This window comes from Abramis brama, assembly GCF_963993115.1.
Source record: "Abramis brama genome assembly, chromosome: 20".
NCBI classification, from domain to species: Eukaryota; Metazoa; Chordata; class Actinopteri; order Cypriniformes; family Leuciscidae; genus Abramis; species Abramis brama.
The window spans coordinates 35,202,473-35,218,506 of NC_139982.1; the positions used below are offsets into that span (position 1 = coordinate 35,202,473).

At 44.1% G+C, this 16,034-nt stretch overlaps 1 protein-coding gene across 2 annotated transcripts in view; it reads left to right on the forward strand.

The window, feature by feature from the left end:
* The first annotated feature begins 410 nt into the window (after window positions 1–410).
* LOC311070955 (small ribosomal subunit protein eS17) overlaps window positions 411–16,034 on the forward strand; it is a 39,750-nt gene continuing 24,126 nt past the window's right edge. The window contains exons 1-6 of one of the 2 annotated variants that reach the window (XM_084095131.1): window positions 411–554; window positions 2,764–2,915; window positions 3,002–3,107; window positions 4,053–4,118; window positions 8,853–8,932; window positions 9,389–9,431. In XM_084095131.1, the coding sequence (XP_083951257.1) occupies window positions 552–554; window positions 2,764–2,915; window positions 3,002–3,107; window positions 4,053–4,118; window positions 8,853–8,930 (405 nt within the window). In that variant the 5' untranslated portion in view covers window positions 411–551 and the 3' untranslated portion in view covers window positions 8,931–8,932; window positions 9,389–9,431. Of the gene's footprint in view, window positions 555–2,763; window positions 2,916–3,001; window positions 3,108–4,052; window positions 4,119–8,852; window positions 8,933–9,388; window positions 9,853–16,034 lie in introns of those variants that run through there. The other variant, XM_084095130.1, reaches the window with a different exon arrangement.

A 16,034-nucleotide genomic window follows, 5' to 3' on the forward strand; every position in this document is an offset into this window, starting at 1 on the left:
GAGGGGAACCCCATCTTGTTCTGTTGATGCTGGTTAGAGATGAAAGAACAGATTTATAGTTTATACTGCACAAATATGATGTTTAGATGCACAAGAAAAACACAAAGATTAGCACATTAATACTACAAGACGGTGCTGGCTTTATTAAAAAAAAAAAAAAAATTTATTCACATTTGTTTGTAAAGCCCATTTCACAAAACTCACTTTACAGAAAATGCCACATTATGATTTAGAGTGATCTGTTATCAGAGGTGACTAAGTTATGGATTTCAGAAACGTACATTGATTAAAGCTCATTGAAGTAACTCTGCAGCTTCTTGAAGGAGTTCTGTGTTTATAATGATTTACTGCGTATTTTGGTGTGAGCTGTGGATAGCGTGTGTGTTTAATAACCCGTGTGTTTATGTGTGTGTGTGTGTGTGTGTGTGTTTATGATCGAGCTGAAGTGTCGCGCCTCCACCGCTAGAGGCCAGTGAGTGGCGCTCGCGCCTGTGCGGCTCTTCCGCTTCCGGCCGCGCTCTTCTTCCTCCTCTTCCGCTCCCCGCATCATCATGGTGGGTATCCGACTGTCCTCTCTCGGTGAATCTGCTGTAATCCTCGCGCTGCTCTGCTCTGCTCATCAGTGTGAACTCTCGCGCGGTGTGTAGGGACTGGGTTGCGCGCGTGTGTGTGAGTATGACGCGACGGATGAAGCGCGTTATTAGAAGCGCGTGATCTCAGTAACCGCTGCGCGCGCGTGTGTTCCCCTGATGAGAGCTAATCAATACAGCTGATCAGATCTGATACCGGCCCATAATGCACTGCTGCCGGCAGACCGAGTGTGTGTGTACGTGAAGGAGCTGTAGAGTGAGTGTTACTGATGGCTGGTGTTCTGTGTGTGTGTGTGTTCTGATGTTCCTCTTCTGCTGTGGTGTGTGTGTGTGTGTGTGTGTGTGTGTGTGTGTGTGTGTGTGTGTGTGTGTCTGTTCTGATGTTCCTCTTCTGCTGTGGTGTGTGTGTGTGTGTGTGTGTCTGTTCTGATGTTCCTCTTCTGCTGTGGTGTGTGTGTGTGTTCTGATGTTCTTCTGTGGTGTGTGTGTGTTCTGATGTTCCTCTTCTGCTGTGGTGTGTGTGTGTGTGTGTGTGTGTGTGTGTGTGTGTCTGTTCTGATGTTCCTCTTCTCCTGTGGTGTGTGTGTGTGTGTGTGTGTGTGTGTGTGTCTGTTCTGATGTTCCTCTTCTGCTGTGGTGTGTGTGTGTGTGTGTGTGTGTGTTCTGATGTTCTTCTGTGGTGTGTGTGTTCTGATGTTCTTCTGTGGTGTGTGTGTGTGTGTGTGTTCTGATGTTCTTCTGTGGTGTGTGTGTGTGTGTGTTCTGATGTTCCTCTTCTGCTGTGGTGTGTATGTGTGTGTGTGTCTGTTCTGATGTTCCTCTTCTTCTGTGGTGTGTGTGTGTGTGTGTGTGTGTGTGTGTTCTGATGTTCTTCTGTGGTGTGTGTGTTCTGATGTTCTTCTGTGGTGTGTGTGTGTGTTCTGATGTTCTTCTGTGGTGTGTGTGTGTGTGTGTGTGTTCTGATGTTCTTCTGTGGTGTGTGTGTGTGTGTGTTCTGATGTTCTTCTGTGGTGTGTGTGTGTGTGTTCTGATGTTCTTCTGTGGTGTGTGTGTGTGTGTGTGTGTGTGTGTGTTCTGATGTTCTTCTGTGGTGTGTGTGTGTGTGTGTGTGTGTGTTCTGATGTTCTTCTGTGGTGTGTGTGTGTGTGTGTGTTCTGATGTTCTTCTGTGGTGTGTGTGTGTGTGTGTTCTGATGTTCTTCTGTGGTGTGTGTGTGTGTTCTGATGTTCTTCTGTGGTGTGTGTGTGTGTGTGTGTGTGTTCTGATGTTCTTCTGTGGTGTGTGTGTTCTGATGTTCCTCTTCTTCTGTAGTGTGTGTGTGTGTGTGTGTGTTCTGATGTTCTTCTGTGGTGTGTGTGTGTGTGTGTGTGTGTGTTCTGATGTTCTTCTGTGGTGTGTGTGTGTGTGTGTGTTCTGATGTTCTTCTGTGGTGTGTGTGTGTGTGTGTGTGTTCTGATGTTCCTCTTCTTCTGTAGTGTGTGTGTGTGTGTTCTGATGTTCCTCTTCTGAGTGTGTGTTCTGATGTTCTTCTGTGGTGTGTGTGTGTTCTGATGTTCCTCTGTGGTGTGTGTGTGTGTGTGTGTGTGTGTGTTCTGATGTTCTTCTGTGGTGTGTGTGTGTGTGTTCTGATGTTCTTTTGTGGTGTGTGTTCTGATGTTCTTCTGTTGTGTGTGTGTGTTTTGATGTTCTTCTGTGGTGTGTGTTCTGATGTTCCTCTTCTTCTGTGGTGTGTGTGTGTGTGTGTTCTGATGTTCCTCTTCTGAGTGTGTGTTCTGACGCTCCTCTTCTTCTGTGGTGTGTGTGTGTGTTTTGATGTTCCTCTTCTGTGTGTGTGTGTGTGTGTGTGTGTGTGTGTGTGTGTTCTGATGTTCCTCTTCTGTGTGTGTGTGTGTGTGTTCTGATGTTCCTCTTCTGCGTGTGTGTGTGTGTGTGTGTGTGTTCTGATGTTCCTCTTCTTCTGTAGTGTGTGTGTGTGTGTTCTGACGCTCCTCTTCTTCTGTGGTGTGTGTGTGTGTGTGTTCTGACGCTCCTCTTCTTCTGTAGTGTGTGTGTGTGTGTTCTGACGCTCCTCTTCTTCTGTGGTGTGTGTTCTGATGTTCCTCTTCTTCTGTGGTGTGTGTGTGTGTGTGTGTGTGTGTGTGTGTTCTGACGCTCCTCTTCTTCTGTGGTGCAGGGGCGCGTGCGCACGAAGACGGTGAAGAAGGCCGCGCGGGTCATCATAGAGAAGTACTACACCCGTCTGGGCAACGACTTCCACACCAACAAGCGTGTGTGTGAGGAGATCGCCATCATCCCCAGCAAGAAGCTGCGCAACAAGATCGCTGGGTGAGCGAGAGCAGTGCATGCTGGGAGACTGAGTCCGGGACAGTCAGGTGACAGCCCGGCGCTGATGTCACTTCCTGTCCCCCCAGGTACGTGACGCACCTGATGAAGCGCATCCAGCGAGGGCCTGTGCGCGGCATCTCCATCAAACTGCAGGAGGAGGAGCGCGAGCGCAGGGACAACTACGTGCCCGAGGTGAGCCTTCCCATCATGCACTGCGGCGGTCACGTGACCTGTCTCGAAAGTGACTGTGGAGTGTCGTCTCCAGGTCATCGAAGCACAGGGAGAGAAACTGAAAGTGTTTCCCGTGTTTGCTGGACTCTGTTCCTGACAGACCCTGAATCTTTCACACAACCGCTCGCTAGCATTAGCATTAGCACCCGCTCTGCTCTTCAAACGCCGCGCTAGCCCCTGAAAACCTGATCCAACCTGTCAGGTTTTGTTACTGCAACAGAGTCTTACGCTGTGTCCGAAACCGCTCACTGTGTAGTGTGTGGCGTTAGTGCACTAGCTCTGCGCGGAGTGAACTCGCACGCTAACGTATCGCAGAAACGGCTTTTAATGTTTTATTCAAGTAATGATTAATTTTAAAAAAGGTAGAAAAACCCTTCAAAACTAGCATGAAATAATTGTTAAAGCAGAAATCAGAGAGGATTGTGGGTAAAAGTAGTGAAAGATGACTTTCACTCGGACTACAAAATGGCCGACACCGATATAGTGCACTATATAGTGTACAGGGAGCGGTTTCGGACATAGACTTATTTTAGTTTTATTAATGTTGAGAATTAGCTTTAGCTTGTCATGTTTATGTACATGTTCTATATTTAGTGTACATTTTCATTTTTGTTACATTTTTAGTAGTTTTGTCACTTTTATTAGTGTTTATTATTATTGCTAGTTAGGTTTAATTGATTGATTTCTAGGTAAAAGGTGAACTTGTGTAGTTTAACTTATTGCCAAGACAACATTTCTATTTTTCGTTTCAAGTTTTTCAACCAATATTTATATATTTAATTGTAGCTTAATCTGTTAATAAGTGTTTAATATTGTGTTTGAGTGGTATTAGCTCGGTGTGGTCATGTGATGTAAAGGTGTGGTCATGTGATGTAACGGTGTGGTCATGTGATGTGTTTCCCGCAGGTTTCGGCTCTGGATCAGGAGATCATCGAGGTCGACACCGACACCAAGGAGATGCTCAAGCTTCTGGTGAGAGTCACTCTAACCCTACCCATGATCCTCTGCGGTAGATCACGTGACCTGTCTCGAAAGTGACTGTGGAGTGTCGTCTCCAGGTCATCGAAGCACAGGGAGAGAAACTGAAAGTGTTTCCCGTGTTTGCTGGACTCTGTTCCTGACAGACCCTGAATCTTTCACACAACCGCTCGCTAGCGTTAGCATTAGCACCCGCTCCGCTGTTCACCTGTCAGTCTGGGTTAGGTTAGGATATCACAACCATTGATGTTCACAATCGCCAACAGAAATGCTCAACTCTAACGGTGATTTTCTCAATGTTTCGAATTATTATTATTATTATTTTATTTTATTTTTTTGCACCCTCAGATTCCAGATGTTCTAATAGTTGCACCTCAGCCAAATATTGTCCTATCCTAGCAAACCTTACATCAGTGAAAATATATACAGTGAGGAAAATAAGTATTTGAACACCCTGCTATTTTGCAAGTTCTCCCACTTGGAAATCATGGAGGGGTCTGAAATTGTCATCGTAGGTGCATGTCCACTGTGAGAGACATAATCTAAAAAAAAAATCACAATATATGATTTTTTAACTATTTATTTGTATGATACAGCTGCAAATAAGTATTTGAACACCTGAGAAAATCAATGTTAATATTTGGTACAGTAGCCTTTGTTTGCAATTACAGAGGTCAAACGTTTCCTGTAGTTTTTCACCAGGTTTGCACACACTGCAGGAGGGATTTTGGCCCACTCCTCCACACAGATCTTCTCTAGATCAGTCAGGTTTCTGGGCTGTCGCTGAGAAACACGGAGTTTGAGCTCCCTCCAAAGATTCTCTATTGGGTTTAGGTCTGGAGACTGGCTAGGCCACGCCAGAACCTTGATATGCTTCTTACAGAGCCACTCCTTGGTTATCCTGGCTGTGTGCTTCGGGTCATTGTCATGTTGGAAGACCCAGCCTCGACCCATCTTCAATGCTCTAACTGAGGGAAGGAGGTTGTTCCCCAAAATCTCGCAATACATGGCCCCGGTCATCCTCTCCTTAATACAGTGCAGTCGCCCTGTCCCATGTGCAGAAAAACACCCCCAAAGCATGATGCTACCACCGCCATGCTTCACAGTAGGGATGGTGTTCTTGGGATGGTACTCATCATTCTTCTTCCTCCAAACACGTTTAGTGGAATTATGACCAAAAAGTTCTATTTTGGTCTCATCTGACCACATGACTTTCTCTTATGACTCCTCTGGATCATCCAAATGGTCATTGGCAAACTTAAGACGGGCCTTGACATGTGCTGGTTTAAGCAGGGGAACCTTCCGTGCCATGCATGATTTCAAACCATGACGTCTTAGTGTATTACCAACGGTAAACTTGGAAACGGTGGTCCCAGCTCTTTTCAGGTCATTGACCAGCTCCTCCCGTGTAGTTCTGGGCTGATTTCTCACCTTTCTTAGGATCATTGAGACCCCACGAGGTGAGATCTTGCATGGAGCCCCAGTCCGAGGGAGATTGACAGTCATGTTTAGCTTCTTCCATTTTCTAATGATTGCTCCAACAGTGGACCTTTTTTCGCCAAGCTGCTTGGCAATTTCCCCGTAGCCCTTTCCAGCCTTGTGGAGGTGTACAATTTTGTCTCTAGTGTCTTTGGACAGCTCTTTGGTCTTGGCCATGTTAGTAGTTGGATTCTTACTGATTGTATGGGGTGGACAGGTGTCTTTATGCAGCTAACGACCTCAAACAGGTGCATCTAATTTAGGATAATAAATGGAGTGGAGGTGGACATTTTAAAGGCAGACTAACAGGTCTTTGAGGGTCAGAATTCTAGCTGATAGACAGGTGTTCAAATACTTATTTGCAGCTGTATCATACAAATAAATAGTTAAAAAATCATATATTGTGATTTCTGGATATTTTTTTTTAGATTATGTCTCTCACAGTGGACATGCACCTACGATGACAATTTCAGACCCCTCCATGATTTCCAAGTGGGAGAACTTGCAAAATAGCAGGGTGTTCAAATACTTATTTTCCTCACTGTATTCATTCAGCTTTCAGATGATGTTTAAATCTCCATTGCAAAAGATTGACCCATGTGACTGGTTTAGTGGTCCAGGGTCACATATAGACTACATTAAAATAAACATGCAACTTACATCTGCAGAACAGGGTGCGAATGCGTGCATGAACGGGAGCGTGCTAGTCTGCGTAACTCGTGAGCGTGCTAGTCTGCGTAACTCGTGAGCGTGCTAGTCTGCGTAACTCGTGAGCGTGCTAGTCTGCGTAACTCGTGAGCGTGCTAGTCTGCGTAACTCGTGAGCGTGCTAGTCTGCGTAACTCGTGAACGTGCTAGTCTGCGTAACTCGTGAAAGTGCTAGTCTGTAACTCGTGAATATGAGCGTGCTAGTCTGCGTAACTCGTGAACGTGCTAGTCTGCGTAACTCGTGAACGTGCTAGTCTGCGTAACTCGTGAGCGTGCTAGTCTGCGTAACTCGTGAACGTGCTAGTCTGCGTAACTCGTGAACGTGCTAGTCTGTAACTCGTGAACGTGCTAGTCTGCGTAACTCGTGAACGTGCTAGTCTGCGTAACTCGTGAACGTGCTAGTCTGCGTAACTCGTGAACGTGCTAGTCTGTAACTCGTGAATATGAGCGTGCTAGTCTGAGTAACTCGTGAACGTGCTAGTCTGCGTAACTCGTGAACGTGCTAGTCTGAGTAACTCGTGAACGTGCTAGTCTGCGTAACTCGTGAGCGTGCTAGTCTGAGTAACTCGTGAACGTGCTAGTCTGCGTAACTCGTGAGCGTGCTAGTCTGCGTAACTCGTGAACGTGCTAGTCTGCGTAACTCGTGAGCGTGCTAGTCTGCGTAACTCGTGAACGTGCTAGTCTGCGTAACTCGTGAACGTGCTAGTCTGTAACTCGTGAATATGAGCGTGCTAGTCTGCGTAACTCGTGAACGTGCTAGTCTGCGTAACTCGTGAACGTGCTAGTCTGCGTAACTCGTGAGCGTGCTAGTCTGCGTAACTCGTGAACGTGCTAGTCTGCGTAACTCGTGAGCGTGCTAGTCTGCGTAACTCGTGAACGTGCTAGTCTGCGTAACTCGTGAACGTGCTAGTCTGCGTAACTCGTGAACGTGCTAGTCTGCGTAACTCGTGAACGTGCTAGTCTGTAACTCGTGAATATGAGCGTGCTAGTCTGAGTAACTCGTGAACGTGCTAGTCTGCGTAACTCGTGAACGTGCTAGTCTGTGTAACTCGTGAGCCTGCTAGTCTGCGTAACTCGTGAACGTGCTAGTCTGCGTAACTCGTGAACGTGCTAGTCTGCGTAACTCGTGAACGTGCTAGTCTGCGTAACTCGTGAACGTGCTAGTCTGTAACTCGTGAATATGAGCGTGCTAGTCTGAGTAACTCGTGAACGTGCTAGTCTGCGTAACTCGTGAACGTGCTAGTCTGAGTAACTCGTGAACGTGCTAGTCTGCGTAACTCGTGAGCGTGCTAGTCTGCGTAACTCGTGAACGTGCTAGTCTGTAACTCGTGAGCGTGCTAGTCTGCGTAACTCGTGAACGTGCTAGTCTGCGTAACTCGTGAACGTGCTAGTCTGCGTAACTCGTGAATATGAGCGTGCTAGTCTGTAACTCGTGAATATGAGCGTGCTAGTCTGCGTAACTCGTGAACGTGCTAGTCTGCGTAACTCGTGAGCGTGCTAGTCTGCGTAACTCGTGAGCGTGCTAGTCTGCGTAACTCGTGAGCGTGCTAGTCTGCGTAACTCGTGAGCGTGCTAGTCTGCGTAACGCGTGAGCGTGCTAGTCTGCGTAATGCGTGCTAGTCTGCGTAACTCGTGAACGTGCTAGTCTGCGTAACTCGTGAATATGAGCGTGCTAGTCTGTGCGTAACTCGTGAACGTGCTAGTCTGTGCGTAACTCGTGAACGTGCTAGTCTGTGTAACTCGTGAATATGAGCGTGCTAGTCTGTGTAACTCGTGAATATGAGCGTGCTAGTCTGAGTAACTCGTGAACACACTCTTCCTTTACCAGCGCTGAAGAACTGAAGCTCAGAGGATTATCCTGTTCTCATCATTATAGTGTATCTCACACTCACTGCATTTCATGATCACTGTGACTCCAGGCTTACAATCCAGGCTGACCATTTCTCCGGTCTGGAAGAATACTGCAATAACCAATCAGATCTCAGGAACCGCCCCCAATACTGCAATAACCAATCAGATCTCAGGAACCGCCCCCAATACTGCAATAACCAATCAGATCTCAGGAACCGCCCCCAATACTGCAATAACCAATCAGATCTCAGGAACCGCCCCCAATACTGCAATAACCAATCAGAAAAAGAGAGAAATTATGTTGTTTTGTGTGATCATGGTTTTCATGATTGCTTGTGGCCTTCACACTCGAGTACTGTCCCTCACCTCTATCAGCTGTAGCTCAGATGAACTGACCCGGTTCTGTTCAGCGTGTGTGTGTGTGTGTGGACCCAGTTGAACAGATGTCACTAACCCGGTTCTGTTCAGAGTGTGTGTGTGTGTGTGTGTGTGTGTGTGTGGACCCAGTTGAACAGATGTCACTAACCCGGTTCTGTTCAGTGTGTGTGTGTGTGTGTACCCAGTTGAACAGATGTCACTAACCTGGTTCTGTGTGTGTGTGTGTGTGTGTGTGTGTGTGTGTGTGTGTGTGTGTGTGTGTGTGTGTGGACCCAGTTGAACAGATGTCACTGACCCGTTTCTGTTCCCGCAGGACTTCGGGAGCCTGTCGAATCTCCAGGTCACGCAGCCTCCGGTCGGCATGAACTTCAAGACCCCGAGAGGAGTGTGAACACGTGTGTGTGTGTGTGTGTGTGTGTGTGTGTGTGTGTGTGTGTGTGTGTGTGTGTGTGTGGCGTTTCCCTGAGAGGAGTGTGAACACCTGTGTGTGTGTGTGTGTGTGTGGCGTTTCCCTGAGAGGAGTGTGAACACCTGTGTGTGTGTGTGTGTGTGTGTGTGTGTGTGTGTGTGTGTGGCGTTTCCCTGAGAGGAGTGTGAACACCTGTGTGTGTGTGTGTGTGGCGTTTCCCTGAGAGGAGTGTGAACACCTGTGTGTGTGTGTGAGAGTGTGTGTGTGGCGTTTCCCTGAGAGGAGTGTGAACACCTGTGTGTGTGTGTGTGTGTGTGTGTGTGTGTGTGTGTGTGTGTGTGTGTGTGTGTGTGTGTGTGTGTGTGTGTGTGTGTGTGTGTGTGTGTGTGTGTGTGTGTGTGTGTGTGTGTGGCGTTTCCCTGAGAGGAGTGTGAATGTGTGTGTGTGTGAGGTGCGCGTTTCCCTGAGAGGAGTGTGAACACCTGTGTGTGTCTGTGTGTGTGTGTGTGTGTGTGTGTGTGTCATGATGATGGACCAGTTCTCGTGTGTGATGAGCCTCAGCAGAAACGCATGAGGAGAATCTACTCTTTATACTAAAGTTACACTATAAACACTGAGTGGAACGAGATCAGCTTGAAACTATACTTGAGTATTTAAAAAGTAACCTAATAAAATGAGTTTTTGAATGAAGCTGAAATCTGTGTCTGAAACACTGAATGTCACTAATAATCTTTATGACGAGTGATTATGTGTATGATTTACTGTCGTCTAAAGTCTGTCTGATATCAACTCTTTGAATTCTTTATTTGTGGCATTAGTTTTTATTTTGTCTGCAAATATTGATATGTGATTATAATTAGATTAATCAGCACATGTAATTTGATTAAAAATGAATTGACTAACAGTCTGAATTGTTCATATATTTACTATAATATTAATACCATTAATCCACTCCCTGGTCTACTCCTACTCAATATTTACAAAGAATTGACCATTTTATGTTCACTTAAAGCGGTGGTATAATGCCCTCTTCAGAAGATGTAGAATAAGTCTCTGATGTCCCCAGAGTGTGTGTGTGAAGCTTTAGCTCAAAATACCCACAGATATTTTTATATAGCATGTTAATATTGTCACTTTTTGAGGGTGAGCAAAAAGGCACCGTTTGTGTCTGTCCCTTTAAATGCAAATGAGCTGCTGCTCCCAGCACAGGGGGCGGAGCTTCAAGAGCTGCACTCACACACACATGCACTGAACACTGTCCAAACCGGAGTCAGAAAGATGGAGAGACTCTAGAAGAAGTGACAACATGTAGAAGCAACAGGACATTTCTGAACGGTTAGTTGATGAATTTATGAAGCTGATGTGGAGTTATCTTCTATTCATTGATTAGCATATTCTGTCTTGATAATCTATAAATCGTGTTCAGGGGGCGGGGTCTATGTAAATTCTAGGGTTGGTGATGTCACTTACCCAGGAGGAATGTCCTGTAGTCTCTACCAGCCGTTTGAGTTGTAACTCTGCAGATGTTGTTTATGCTCAAACATCAACATTACACACTAACTGAAGTTAGAAAAGTGAAATCATAATCAACCACACCTTTAAATGCCAATTGTTTCCGGGTTTATGACATTGGTACACACGTGTCTAACTTCAATAGCATCTGAAGAGAAACCAGCTGTAAAGTGTTCATGTATGTGTCAGACACGATGCTCACCTTTTAGATAGTTGATATTTAATAAAATAAACTGTCAAATCGTGTAAATATTGCTATTTTTAGTAGGCCTACCGCATAATCTCATATTTATTTTAATATCAATGATCTAAAAAGTGTATTATCTCATTCTCAAGCATCATGTCTGACACACGTCACGTGTGTACCAGTGTCGTGCGTAACATTAGAGACGGTCCCTAAATGTGCGAATGCCCAGTGTCAGGCCAACTCTATGCCAGTATTTCATTGGGAATCGCTCAGCGTGAAACTTTGCGCGTTAAGCTAGGTTTACGGTGTGTGTCCACTGGCACGGAGCGAGCGTTTTCAATTAATACCTATGGAAGTCGAGCTTCACACTCGCGCAGTGCATTGTGGGATTGACAGCGGACCGCAGAAAGCGTTGAGAGCGTCAAAAGGTTCTGCAGTTCTTTATGCGAATATCAAGCGAAAAACGCGGTCGGCAGCCAATTGCTGAGGTTCGGGATGTGCCGTCTGTCTTGAGAGTTTCAAAATATGCAAATTGTGCCGGAGTTTATGTTGGATTTAGTGCGTAAATCATTTTGTTTACAAATTAGACGCTTTGCAGGTGTTATGTAAATATTTTATTTTGGATGTTTTCATTGTGATTATAGCCTACTGGCTGGGTTTATACAATTTTGTAAAATTGTCAGGATATCTTTGCTTGGGGCATTTGGAAACAAAGTTTGTCTATTTCCGAATGTAATCGTGCATCTCTAATGATTATACTGTGTGTGTGTTGAAAAAAACATAGATTAAACACACTCGCAACAGACAAACCCCAAAGCGGAGGCGTTCTAGCGTTGCCAGCGGCACCGAGCGGAGTTTTGCCGCTGTAGTCGACAATCACGTGATACTCGCCGCGTCCGCACGAGCGGGCAGAAATGACGTCATTTCGGTGTGGGCGGTTTTTTTTGTAACAGCGCGCGCGGCTCCGCATCCGAAGATGCACGACTTCGAGCCGAATCTGGCCGAGCATGTCCGTCTCACCGCACCGGCACCAGTTTGTGCGTCTTAAATTAGTTGCTTACATTTACAAAATGAGCCTATAGCAGACACAAGCCATTTTAATAAAAATAAAGGTCCATGTTTTATAAAATGTCCACGAAACTTAATGAAATGTTTAGTGAAATTAGAAAATATTTAAGAGATTGTTAATTTAGTTGTATAGCCTACATACATGTAGAGGGTTTTCACCGACGTCACATTCTGGGCGGTCATTATGGAGGCACTCGCATGTAAACAACAGCAGATTATAAACCATGGAAAAAAACACATGGAAGCTGCGAAATCATATAGAGAAGAACTTAGTAAGCAGGAAAGAGCGCGAAATTTTGCAAACTAAAGTTAATATGTGGTAAAGATCCGAATGAGCTAGCTTCTCTAGTCCTTACTGCAATTCTTCCTTCTATTTCTTATCCCGACATCGGCTACGTTCAGATTGTCAGTCCAAAAAAGCACATGAAATCTGTTTCAAGCAGTGGTGTAATCTACGTGATACGCGCGTATACGCCGTATACCCACTAGAAAAGGCCAAGGATTTCCGTATACCCACTTAAAAAAATTGTGAGGATGCGTAACAACTTCGTTTTGTGTCAGAACTTTCACACTTTCATTCATAAATTCACCCCGTCTGTGTTTGCGAAGCGACACCGAATCGCGGAATCCAGTCACAATGAGCTTGCTTAGCAGAACGTCATCACGGAATATGGCTATTTTTGAATGAATAAATCAAAAGTAGGGCTGTACAATGAATCAAATCTCGATATGGACTAGTGTCTGTGAATATTAAAGTTAAAAGAGACTGCAATTGTTCTACGCGTCTCTGGGAATGAATGAGCGCTCTATGTGTGCTCCACTACACACACACACACACACACACACACTGAAGCACGCGTGATCACGCTCGTGGTGTTTTCAGCGTTTCACTGTATTGAGACATGAGCTACTACATGTTAGTGTTGTCAAAAGACCCGGTACTTCGGTACCAAGTCGGTACTAATTTTTTTTTAAACGTCACGGTACCAGGTTTTCTCAAACCCGGTACTTGATGCGCGTGCATGCCCGAAGCGCGTGCAGTTGCGTCCTCTTCATAAAAGCGCTGATGGCGATCGGCGGTGCTGCTGCTGATGTGGTGCTGATGTTTTTGCGCGTGCAGATACGTTATTTCAAATGGCGCGCGGCAAGCGCGCTCATAATAGAAGCGGCGCGCTCGCTTTTCCATGCGTGTTCATGGATGCATAGCAACGACAGACGCCACGGGAGTACAAACGCTTGTGCGAACTGCGCTCTCCATGACGACGAGGAAGTGTGACATAGGCCTATTAACTGATTTCTAGCCCTTGCATTAGCTTTACTACTAGATATATTTATGGAGATGAGAAATAAAAAGCCGTCATTAATATCAGTCCGTCAGAAAAGCAGTTCTAGTCTTATTCTTGGCTGGATAACTCTTAGCAGGTTTAAAAAGCCCTTTTAAAGTTAAATATGAATACAGTTTTGGATTAAATAAAAGTATAGTCAAGTCAAATAAAACATATTTTATCTCCTGTATAGTTTGGTAATGCTACAATAAGATACCATTCATTAACATTACTTAATGCGTTATCTAACATCAACACATTGAGTGAACAATATATTTTTACAACATTAATTAATGTTTGTGAATGTTATTTAATACAAACACTTGATTGGTCATGTTTGTTCACTTCATTCATTGTGCATTAAATAATGTTAACAGAAATAATGTTAACTTTTGATTTTAAAAATGTATTTTTAAATTAACCCCTAAAGGAGAATAATTGCGACAGTATATAACTATTGTTTATTGTTAGGTCATTTTTATCTAATGTTATCTAACAAATGGAATCTTATTGTAAAGTGTTTTTAATACTACAGTTTCCATCTTTGTAACCGTGATATACACTTTAATATATGTAAATTTAATCTAAATTAAGCTTTGGTACCGAAATTGGTACCGAGAACCGTGGATTTTCACTGGTATCGGTACCGAATACTGAAATTTTGGTACTGTGACAACACTACTACATGTGCACTTCATCGCAGAGCTGCTATGAGAGTCACTTCACGAGAATTTCACCATTTCATTTGATAAAAGTCATTCATTCGTTTCATATAAAAACACATAGAAACTGTAATGTCTTTACGACAACCTGTCAAAATAAAAGTTCGGTATAACTTGAAGAAATTATAACAGAAATATATTACTATTGCACAGTAGAGTATACTTCAAGTAGGCCTAATAATAATAGGGGGGGGGGGGGGGTATATTACAGTATACTCACTACAAAAAACTAGACTACACCACTGGTTTCAAGCTACATCCATATGCGGTTTGGAATCTTATTCAAATCACATATCAGGAAATTCGCTTCAGTCTGAACGCTCTGATCGGATTTCGCGTGGTTTATGTGACTTTCTCACGCTACGTAAGATGTAAACGTCAGACGCTGTTATAGGGAACATGCTGAAAGTCGCTGCCGAAACAAAGCTGTGTTGTTACAAAGTGCCGGACGAGCAGAAAATTATTATTTTTGAAACCGGCGCAGATAAGAGCGCGGAAAAACAGCTGTGCATACCAGCCTCGAGACCAATGCTCCAGACGCAGTCGTCCAGCGCGGCAGATACACATCTCCATGCTGTACAATCTAAATAAGACAACATCTCTATTGCAAATGCAAACCCCTCCAACGCAACGTCACTGCCGTATTGTCAAAGAGCTGCATGGACACACACATCGGATCTGAACAGTTGCGATGCACCGTGTGGACATCATTTTAGATCACATTCCAATCGGATGCAAAGATAATCGGATTTGGACTGACAGAATTTAGCCATAGTGAACTACTTTACGTCAACATTTTAGCCAGAGTCAACGCTTCATTTACACATGTGGCTGATGCTGTGCCTCTCTCAAACACAAACGCCTTCTTTCATCAGTTTTTTGCACTCTTCTCTTTAACTTCTGACAGTCTAAAGCACTCGAAATGTTTTTTTCCCAGTGCGACCGATTAGTACAGACCAAAACTCCACCATTTTCAGCAGCAATAATCAGCCAAATTTGCGAGTCCGTTCAGTTCAGTGGCATTGTTTACGTTCAGTGCCTCCAAAATGGCCGACTTCCGGATTGATGACGTGTAGTGAAAACCCTCTATATCCACATATTTTGTTCTAATTTCACAAGTAATAATCTCAGGGTTTACTGGATTTTACACGATTCTTTTTGTAGTGTGGTATTGTACTAAAATAAACATTGTCACATGTGGACCTTTCTTCTCACCGCTGATTCCTGATGGGTTAGAGGACAATTACTCGAGTCGGCCCCTGTCGGTTCACAGAATAGTACAACGGCGAGCGCGTCGAGTATAAACGCCTCGTGTGTTTGGGGAGGTGCGCGCGCAGTCAGCGGAGCCAGGCGGAAGAATCAACAAGGCTTTACGTTCATATTCTGAGTCCGCTTGCCCGTTCCTATTTCTAGTATAGCCTACATCCCCAATAAGGTGTGAGTTTGGTCTTTTATACCTAGGGGAATCCTGGAGAATGATGTATTGAGGGAATCCCCAGTTCTGCAGCAGCACCGCGATATAAAGTTAAGAAAACTAGGCTAAACAACCGAGAGAAATATACGTCTACGACCTCAGATTTAACGTTTTATCTGTACATCAGCATCGGGGAATAACATTAGAATCTCGTTCACGGTAGAGGAAGCTGCTTACATGTGCAAAACTAACTGTGAAACAATGTAAACACAGCTTTTGTGTCTTTATCAGCTTTTCCATATATATATATATATATATATATATATATATATATATATATATATATATATATACTGGCCCTGATAATCATCACAAATACTGACCACTTGCTCCATTCCTGTAAATCAGTTTTTATGAATGAGTGACTCTCTCACCCGTTGCTCTAGTCTTCGCTTGCGCCCCCTGCTGGTCAGGCGACTAATAGCAGAAGGAGATTATTAATCGGTAATCTACTGATATTCCTGCAGTTCCTGGATGTCAAATGTTGAATTTTCTGTCGAATTTGAACCACTGAATTTGTAAAGCAAAATAAAATGGACTGATAATTGCCTGTCAAATATTATAGGTTGTATTTTTAAACAGAATTAACATTTGGGAAGTGAAATCTGAAAGGTGAATATGGATTATTGAATTTTTAATAATGGAGACGTGTGTGAAATGTTTGGAATTTAAATATTCACAGCTTAAATATACAACCATGTTGAATTTCAGCCCATAAAAATGCAAGCCCTAAAAATACAACCCATTAAAATGCAAGCAGGGTTAGTGCAATGCTTATTTTTTCAAGTAGTGCAATTC